The 9,913-nt window shown below is 43.1% G+C and overlaps 1 protein-coding gene across 1 annotated transcript in view; it reads right to left on the bottom strand.

Moving 5' to 3' along the window:
- LOC107108358 (transcriptional coactivator YAP1-like) overlaps window positions 1-3,810 on the bottom strand; it is an 8,909-nt gene extending 5,099 nt beyond the window's left edge. Inside the window, exons 1-2 of the mRNA XM_015408785.1 lie at window positions 3,656-3,810; window positions 161-273 (exon numbers count right to left, since the gene is read on the bottom strand). Coding sequence (XP_015264271.1) covers window positions 161-273; window positions 3,656-3,810 — 268 coding nt within the window. The remainder of the gene's footprint in view (window positions 1-160; window positions 274-3,655) is intronic.
- Between the last annotated feature and the right edge of the window lie 6,103 nt (window positions 3,811-9,913).

Genomic DNA, 9,913 nt, shown 5'->3' with positions numbered 1-9,913 from the left:
AAAAAAAGGTTTCAGGGGATCCTAGAATTCTGTAGACACACATTTATTAAATGGGGGCAAGCGGTGTAAAACGATTTTGACCATTATTCCTAAGTGCCCACTCCCCTGTCCTCTGCCTCCAGACAAGCGACGCGCTCCACTGGAAGGGAAGGAAACACACCTGTGTCCATTTCGTCGACGCTGTTGAGAAAGTCGTCTGGAGTTCTGGGGACACTGTAACTGCTCATGCTGAGGCCACTGTCGGTGCTCTCGTCTCTTGAGTGAAAAGTTCCACTGTAAAGAGAACAAAACACGTGAAAAGGCCTGCAAATGTTTCAAACACAGAGAGGCACTGAAAACCCTCCTTATTCTGCAGGAACCAAATTCTGCCATCAGCAGCAACTTTGTAATTTGAAAGAAGAAAAAATAATCAAAGGAGAGATTCTTAGGATGCGCAGCTCCGTGCCCAGTGCTTCACCTTGCAAACCCAAAAACACCCAGGCCTGCAGCTGATGCCCAAGGGATGTGGGCATTTGGGAGACATCCGTCTCGCCCATTACAGTACGCTTTCAAGGAGGAGGAGGAAACAGAATGGTGTAGGAACAAGGAGAGAAAGGAAGAGATGGTCCCTTACTTCCTCGTGTGTTTTCAGTGCAGAGACAGAGTTTGGCTAGCAACAGTGCATCTGGAGAGAGGTACAAGGAAATGTAGGACCTGCAGGTTAAGTTTAACTTTGGGAACTGATTGTGAAGCAAAACAAAAATGAGAGGCGTAGGTGAGGTTTCCACTGCAGCAGAAACATGACTTGGGATGGAGCAGTAAAAGGGGCAGGCATATCTTCTTGAGATCCTCAGCATATTTTTGCCCTTTAGAAAACAAACAAAACGCAACCCTTCTTTGAAACTAGTCTTGGAGTTCCTTTCTTTAACCCTGTGTAATTGTTAGCTTCTACAAGTCTTACTAGAAAATGAAAAGGCCAAGGGGGTGGGAATGGGGGAAATGTGGGGGAGCGGGAAGATAACTTCTCTTTTCTCAATTCTCTGGGTCTTAACATCCCCCTGTGAAGCTAGAGATATGTGAGCTAAAAGATCAAACAAGCAAAGGCCACATAAACCCAGGTTCCAAAATGCCCATAACCCACAATATCATATATTGCTGTATTTATTTAATTGTATTTGCTAAAAAAAATATATTCTGTCCTGCATTTCTTAAGCCACAACTGTTAGCCCCCACCTTATAATTTCCCAGAAAAATTATAAAGTCACTTTTGTAAGTTATTGGATTAATAAGTTCTTAGAAGTATTCCAAAATATTCCAAATCGCCTGATTTAACAGCGAATAAGTTGAACTCTGGCTTTGGTATTTAGTCCTGCATTTCTGCTGTCTCACAACAATAGAAACATAACCAATTAAAGCCGTGAAATTTAAACTGATCTAGTGCATTTTTATCCTGCCCTTCCTCCAAGGAGCTCAGAGGGGTATACATAGCTCCTCCTTCCCCCATTTTACCCTCACAACAGCCCCAAGAGGTAGGACAGGCTGAGAGAACAGACTGGCCAACGTTTCCATTGCAGAGTGGGCATTTCAGGCCTGGTGCTGTGAAACACCTAACGATTACGACACTTGAGTAACATCCTAGTTAGTGATGTCTGTTGAACCAGATCCACTTAGCTGCATGTGAACCCCATCTCCATTGCCTCTTGATGTGCTGTTGGATCGCCCCATTCTAGGTCTAGCAGTCCTATATAAAGGCTTTTGTTAACACCCTGTTGGCGTTGCTGGTATCCTAAGTAGTACTCTGCAACCTGAAGGTTACTGATTAAGACTGAGTGATCCTTCTGACAACCCGAAGTATTGACTGAGGGCCAGACAGGCATGATGTAGAAACAACACAAGATTCCTGAGTCCTGATCCTTTATTTCAAAGTAGCTGCGGAGCTGGGCAGTGGATGTTTAGCCCTTTCCTGCTATGCTCTTATTTCACCCGTCTTCATTGCCTCCCACATCTACTGTCAGCTTGCGGGAGAGGGGAGGCTGAGGTGAGGGAGACAGTACAGGTGTTAAGACTGGCGCCTAGAACCACTCCTCGGTCAAGTCAGCAGTTCCCAGTGACTGATTTGAAGGAAAGGGGAAGAGTTGTCAGTTCTAATCACAGATCTCACATGCCTCATCTGTTTTGACCCTGATTTTACACTTTGACTAGGCACAGAACATTCACGGTTGCTGTAAGTGTAGCTGAGCTCATTTGTGGTAATTGCAGTTTGGAAACTCGTATGATTGCAAATGAGCCCTGACCTGGATAGACTAGGCTAGCCCGACCTTGTCAGATCGCGGAAGCTAAGCAGGGTCGGCCCTACTTGTTAGCTGGAGGGGAGACTACCAAGGAACAGCAGGGTCCCAATGCAGAGGGCAGGCGACGGCAAACCACCTCTGTTAGTCTCTTGCCTTGGAAACCCTGCGGGATCTGCCACGAGGCAGCTGCGCCTTGACAGCAAAAACCCCCACCAGAAACAAACAAACAAAACTGAGAACACTTGTTGCAGGGGTTGATGCTTGCTGTGCAGGACCAAACTCTAGTCTCCACGAAGTTATAGCGTGTCTACTTGCAAGTGAGCAGTACTTCTTTCCAAGCTAGTGTGACTATTTAAGTAGCTTGTTAATATCATATAGTTGAATCAGGAGGCCCTAATATCAAATAGTTAAACCAGGAGATGCAAAATACAATTGTGGTGGTAGCGCTGCTAGAAAATGCCGTCAAGTCACAACTGACTTACGGTGACCCCGTAGGGTTTTCAAGGCAAGAGACCTTCAGAGGTGGTTGGCCAGTGCTTGCCTCTGCATCCTGCCCCTGGTATTCCTTAGCGGTCTCCCATCCAAGTACTAGCCACGGCCGACCCCCTACTTAGCTTCTGAGATCGGCCCAGCCTCGGCTGTCCCAGTCAGGAGAAAATACAACTATGCTAGGCTCTTTTTGTCCGCTCCCTAGGATCTTCGGATTTTCCATTTTCAAACTTATCTTTGTAACCGTGAGGAGCATCTCTTAAAATCAAAACTGGAACCTCAACATTTTGAACAAGAAATCTGTGGGCAGCATTAAAAAAAAAAACTGCAGGGAAAACTAGTCTGTCTATCTCTTGTAATACGATACGTTAAAAGTCTTATCACTGTTTCCTGTGTCAATGCTACAAGGATAAAAATAGAACCAGGAATGCTTGCGGAGGAACTCCGTAAAACTGAGCTCCATGGTAGATCTCACTACTCGCTTCTGAAAAGCCTTTCTGAATCAGAACAAAATTTGAGTCCAGTGGCACCTTCAAGCCCAACACAGTTTTATTCAAGGTATAAGCTTTTGTGTGCACGCACCCTTCTTTCCAAATCAGTAATTCTAAATGGCTGCTCATCAGAATGGTGCCTGGGCAAACATGTTGCGACTGTGAAGACAAACCCTTCCTACAAGTCTGAACAGCTGACTTCCTCCTGCGGGAGACAGCTTTTAATCCTCAACATTAAAAAAGAGAAGAAACAACCCGGACTTGCCATGTAAGGAAAGATTCATTTACAGCTGTGGTTCTTGGCACGGAGAGATGTTCAAAAAGAGATGATTACATGAGCTAAACAGAATTTGCAAATGATCGTCTTTTGACTAAACAAAACCACTAGTAGCCACAGCTACAAACCTGTTAAGAAAAGGATCGGAACTATTTGTGGTCATGGTTCTCAGTTCTTGAGACATTCCAGGAGAGGATACTGGATTCTGAGAGCCTCCATCTTGTTCCATGCTGGGAAGCTGACTTCGGAGAGCCAATTCCTGCCAAACAAGAAGCGACGGCATTAATACGTGCCAGTCAGTGTTAGAAACCCATCATTAGAGACTGTGATTCCATGCAAATGCTACGTCAAATTAAGCCCTGGACTCTGGCTGCGTTACATTTCACTAGGACTCACATGCACTTCTTCCTTCTAAAGCTCATGCTATTTGCCTTCAAAATACTGGGACTGCAATAAGTTTGATGCAGTTGTCGAATGGGACTAATCTTCAGAGGGGATTGTGAAATCACCAAGTTCTGAGACCAAGCAGGGACAGTGGTCAATAGGTGCAGAAGGGCAGTGGCAGAAAATCATTGTTACAAATGAATGCGCTCTGGTAACACAACAAGCTTCATTGTGCAAAAGGCCTGTATCTCTTTAATGAGGAATTATCTTTTTAGAAAAACAATACTTCTGTAAGGTAAAAACATAAAACGGAGGGGGGAGCATCCTATACCAATGACTGCACTAGTCTGCAATCAGCCAGTATTGTACGTTGTACACAGCATTGGGTTTATACACAAGAAGCCTCGATTGAAGACCCACTTTTACCATAAGCTCATTGTGTACCTTTGAGTTAATACAATTCCTCTTAGCCTCAGTTATCCAACTGCAAAATGGGGATAACAGAGACCTTAAGAGTATTTTGAGTTACATAAAGTTAAACATTTTGCACAGAAAAGCATCTAACTAATCAGAGTGGCTCCGGCCACAGCCGTGCTGCTGGTTCACCAACTGGCAGCACAGCTGACAAGTGACACAGACGGGAAAGATTTGTAGCAAAAAGGCTTGGCTCGGAGCGTATTGTTCAAGAGAATAGATCCTTCGCAGATTCTTATATGCTGAACTCAAAATGCTTCCAAGGTAAAAACAGAACAAAACGGTAAGAATAAGCATTTTGTTTATGATCCATGACCCATAACATAGCTACTAAAAAAGGCAATAAAAGGTTTTAAATTAATTTTCAAAGAAAAGACGAGACAGTAATAATAATGCTTAAAAGCAAGCATGAAACGGGGGATATAAAATAACCTGTCCAGCCACAGGCAAGGCAAAACAAATAAGAAAACAAAGCAACCCCCCCCCTAAATTAAGCTCTTAACAGAAGACCAAGATGACAAAGAATGCTAAGAACACAAGAGAAGCCATGTTGGACCTGGCCAATGGCCCATCAAGTCCAACAGTGGCCAAGACCCAGGTGCCATCAGGAGGTCCACCAGCAGGGCCAGAACTCTGGCCTGTAAAACGGAGACAGTCTGGCATCAGATGAACTTCAGGGGCGGGAGGAATTTTACTGCTGAGGGGACAACTGCAGAATGACTACTGCCCCAAGTGGCCACCCACCATATTTCAGAAAGACAGGGCTACACACAGCAGGGCCTTTGCCAATGGGTAGGATTAAAAGACAGAGAGAGTTCCTTACTGTAGTACTCCAGACTGTTTTAGGCTTTACAGATAATAATTGCACCCTTGAGTTGTACCAGAAAACAAAACCAAGCACCCAGTGAAGATCCTCCAAGACTGCTGTGTTCTTTATAGCTCATGACAGCAGGCAGTCTCACTACAACCGAAACTTCTGAATTAGTGTTCAAAGGCGGTCCACTGCAATAATCCAGCTGGGGTGTGATCAGAACATGGACAATGCTTCTCAATGGAGAAGCACAGCTGGCACACCAAACAAAAATGTGGCATTATATGCCACAAAGGAAACCTGCATCTCCATCTATAGGCACAGTGCAAACAGCACCCCACAAACCATAGACCGTTGGCTTTGGGGGGGGGGTGCGAACGAGATGAAGAACAAGCCAACTTCTTATTCTCTAGTTTACCAGGTTTCAAAGTACTGGACAATTATGAAAATAATATGAGTTTATAAAACTTGTAACAATGAACATAAATAACAGTTAATGGAAAGCCAACAAGTAAGATGTTTTCAATCATCTACCATGATATGTCAGGAAACATTCTGGTATATCACATGGAATAACAAAGAATGGGTGTGCATGATTAATTTTGGGTACTTTAAATATTTTTGTTGTGCAGTTATTTGTTTATAGTGCTCTGCATGCCCTTTAATACAATTAAAATGTATTAACTTTTCTGTTGCTTTATCATCTTTATAATGGGTGGTTAACAAGCAGTACTGGGACCCGGGATGTCTAATATAGTCCCTTCATTTCCAATATGATCCGTGATTTCATACCTTCATTGTTGCATTCTGAAGATGATTTGATCAAAATGGACTCTGGAGAGCTTTCCATTACCCAGAATTTACACCATTCTACACATATTAGACACATTTCATGTTTTAATAATCACTCATATAATGTCCATATCGTTTTGTGAATTTAATTGGTACGTTTGAATTGTTAACTTTACCTTTTTAATACATAGCTTTTGATATAGACTTCCTGGCACTTCCATCATCCTCATCTCAACAGAAACCTGTATCTAATTTTGCTAGCCATGCTGTTCAATACCATATCTGTCTTTTCTGAATTATGCTTTTAGCTTACTGGCCTTCATTCTGACTGATACTGGTTTCAAACCCTTGGTTCAGGACATCTCCGTCACACTTGACTCTACTGAAAAAAAGGAATGCAGATTGCCTGTTTTCAGCATGCTGATGACACTTCTCTCCCAATGACTTCACTCGGTTTCATGTAGATCTTAAACAGCATAAAACCCCATCAAACCTTGCAGTACAAGGGCCGCAGAGCTGAGCATCTTGCACCCAGTGCCACTTTCTGATACTAGTTAGTCAGAGCAAAACAGAACCACTGCAAGCACAGTGCTCCCAACATCCATCTCAGCTAGCTAATCTGGGGGGAGTTTTTCTATTTTTCATTACTTTCACCGAGAACCTTGAGAGCCATGTTGCCTGAAATTATAGGATATAAGCATCAATGGCTACCAAGAGCTCAACAGCAGCCAACAGGATCCTACAGCACCCATCTCTTTTCTGCCAAAGGCAGTTTGCTAGAGATCAAGGCAGTTTTAAAACCAGACTGGAAACGGGACTGAAATGGGTACCGATTTTATGCATTTCATCCAAGAGAGCTTGGAGTGGTCCAACTACTGCTTGGTCAAGGTTGCCCAAGAAGGGGATATCTACCACCAGCCAATAGATGTTCGGGTCATTAGGGTCCATGGAGAGCTGCTGGAAATGCATCTTCTTTAATGAAGCATTCAGCACCTCCCAGATCTAACCAAGCAATCTCTTCCGACTCATCTTAATAAGCTGCAAATGATAATGGGGTGGGCTGAACTCCTCCAAGCAACTTACCCACGTCATCAGGTTGCAACAACCGAAGTTCATCCAAGTAACTGATTAAGCTGTGCTTGAGATAATGATCTGAAACTGCTATTTCTGTAGGACAAAGTTGTGGTACATGTAAGCCATTTTATCTGGGAAACGTCTAGCGAATGAGTCACAGTGAGCTGCTGAGCATTTCCAGAACAAGATACAGATGCCCCCCCCATACCGCCTTAGGACAGCTCAGCTGTGTGTCTTCACAGATGAAATGGTGGCAGAAAAGCATGAATGTTCTGCCATCGTCTGGACCACAGACTAGGCAAGAAGATATGCCCTCACTCACACTAGTTGTGCTTGCCTAGAGTTTTCCTCCACTAGGACAGTAAGACCTGCACTCGTACCAGGTCACTGGCATAAGAGACAAAAATACCCAAAGCATTGGGTGGGGCGGGGGGGGGGAGATGGTCTACATATGTAATTCGGTGTACACTAGAACGGCACTCTCATACTGTAAGTCAACTTGTGGTACACTTGGTCATAAATTGGCCACTGGTAATCTAGAGCTTTGCAAGATACCCGGGGATGATTTCGGCCAATTTCCCCTTGAGATGCTGCCTTCCCATAACTGCATCCTCAGGATTCTCTGTCTTCAAAAGTGGCTTCTGTGGGGTACAGGGGGAAGGGAGAGAGACCTATTTACAGAAAGGTCCTGCACCTACAACTACGTATTAACTGTTCTATATATAAAAATTAAAAGGCTGGAAAATAATCTGGCTGAAAATTACTAAGACTCAAATTTCCCCACTGTTCTTTTAAAACTCAAGTCAAACTTTTCCAGCTGCCCTCAGGAGAGTAGATTTAATGTTCATTGTTAGTACAAAATTCTAATTTTGGATACTGCAAACGAGCCAAAAATGATTTGTCAATCCCTTGGAGAAGCTACTATAAAAATGAGGTAAGCTTTTTTGAAACCTATCCACTTGGTCTCTGAAAGCTAATTCTTTTTTCTACTTAGAAGGTCTACAAAACTGCACAGCAGGTCTCAAAATGTGCAGCCATACGCTCTCTCAAAAAGTCAAGCCTTTGCTAAGTGCTTCTATAACTAAAACTCACATTATCTTGCATTCCACAGCCTTGACATCTGGGATAATAAATAATAATAATAATAATACATATAATCAACAAGGATGCAGACTTGCATAAGTGTCAGAGTAGAAAACTGTATGTTTGATTCCCCACTCCTCCACTTGGCTGGATGACCTTAGGCAAGCCATAATTCTGGCACAGCTGTTCTTGAAAAAGAGCAGTTTCTGTCAGAGCTCTCTCAGCCCCACCTACCTCACAGGGTGTCTGTTGTGGGGAGGGGAAAGGAAAGGAGATTGTAAGCCGCTCTGAGACACCTTTGGGTAGTGAAGGGCGGGGTATAAATCCAATCTCTTCTTCTCTTCTTCATTAAATCAACAAGCAACTGGGCACTCGAAACCACTGCATTGGACAGTGCTGACCAGAGATCTCAGCTCAAACTCTATTTTAGCTAAACTAAGAGCCCCAAGGAACACGTTTGAAAGGGCAAGCCTCAAGAGTAACAAATAAGGAATTCTGAACACTTTCGTATAGTAGTATTTTCATCATGAAAATCTTCCAATGAAACAGGGTGATGCAACAGTTAAGAGTGCTGGGACCAGGTCTGGACAAACTGAGGTTCAAATCTCTGCTTGCCATGAAACTCTTCTGATAACCTCGGACCAGCCATCCACTCTCAGCCTGATATAGCTCACTGGGCTGTTGAAAATAAATGGGGAGGGCAGAGCTTTGTATGCTGCCCTGAGTACCACAAAGGGGGAAAAAATGGGACAAAAATATGCTAAATAAATAAATTACTAGCAGTGTTATACTTTCTGGGAGAAAGCTCCATTGAACAGATCTCAGTGACCTGCATTTAGGATTGCACTGTTAGTAGGTAAGATTCAGAGTTCTAGTGGCAACTGTTTATAATAGGTGTTCTAACAACAAATGGAAAGAATTTATCAAACTACTAAAGGCATGTGGCATACACTGAAACTGTACAGAGACAATACAGGCATTCACTTTTTCCGTTTCAGCAGTATCAAGGATTTTTCTTAGTCATTCCAAAATGAAAAGGTACACAATGTTTTCCAATATTGTGTCCAAATTATTTTTGGCTCCTGCATTTACTGAAAAGGACTCTAGTACTACGAACAAATCAATACGGATTTAGAGTAACAGAGAAAACCCTTCTAGCAATTTATATCCAACAGCAGTGCTAATGGTTGAAGAGTTAAAAAAAAAAGATTAAACATTCTAATACTGTTGTGCTTTTGCAAAGACACCATCGCCACCAGCACTTTATTTTATTTTGTGCTATGAATTGGTTTGTTTTGTATTTATGATGCTGTACTGTATAAGCACGTGTGTTTTAATATACAACAACAAACACATTTATTCACAGCAAAAGCCAATGCTTTTGCAAAGCTTTATCTCAGCCCTTATTATTTCTGCCACTTCCACTTCCAATGTTTGAAGATATTGGTTTAATAAATCCTACTGAGCTTTGAGGAAAGCAAATGCCTCTTCTATACTGCTTATACGGAGCTTCTCTCAAAGTCAAACAGTGACATGAATGGTGGTACAAATTCCTACATGGAATCATACAATCCCAGAGTCGGAAGGGGCCATACAGGCCATCTAGTCCAACCCCCCTGCTCAGTGCAGGATCAGCCTAGAGCAGTGGTGGCGAACCTATGGCACGGGTGCCAGAGGTAGCACTCAGAGCCCTCTCAGTGGGCACGCGTGCCATCGCCCCAGACAGGCCCAGACCATCATTAGAGTGTCGAATTCTCTGCCAAATAAT

The sequence above is a fragment of the Gekko japonicus genome, unplaced genomic scaffold (assembly GCF_001447785.1).
Source record: "Gekko japonicus isolate JY-2015 unplaced genomic scaffold, Gekko_japonicus_V1.1 scaffold3051, whole genome shotgun sequence".
Lineage (NCBI taxonomy): Eukaryota > Metazoa > Chordata > Lepidosauria > Squamata > Gekkonidae > Gekko > Gekko japonicus.
The sequence above is the reverse complement of the archived record's forward strand: the minus strand, read 5'-3'. Positions and strand labels throughout refer to the sequence as shown.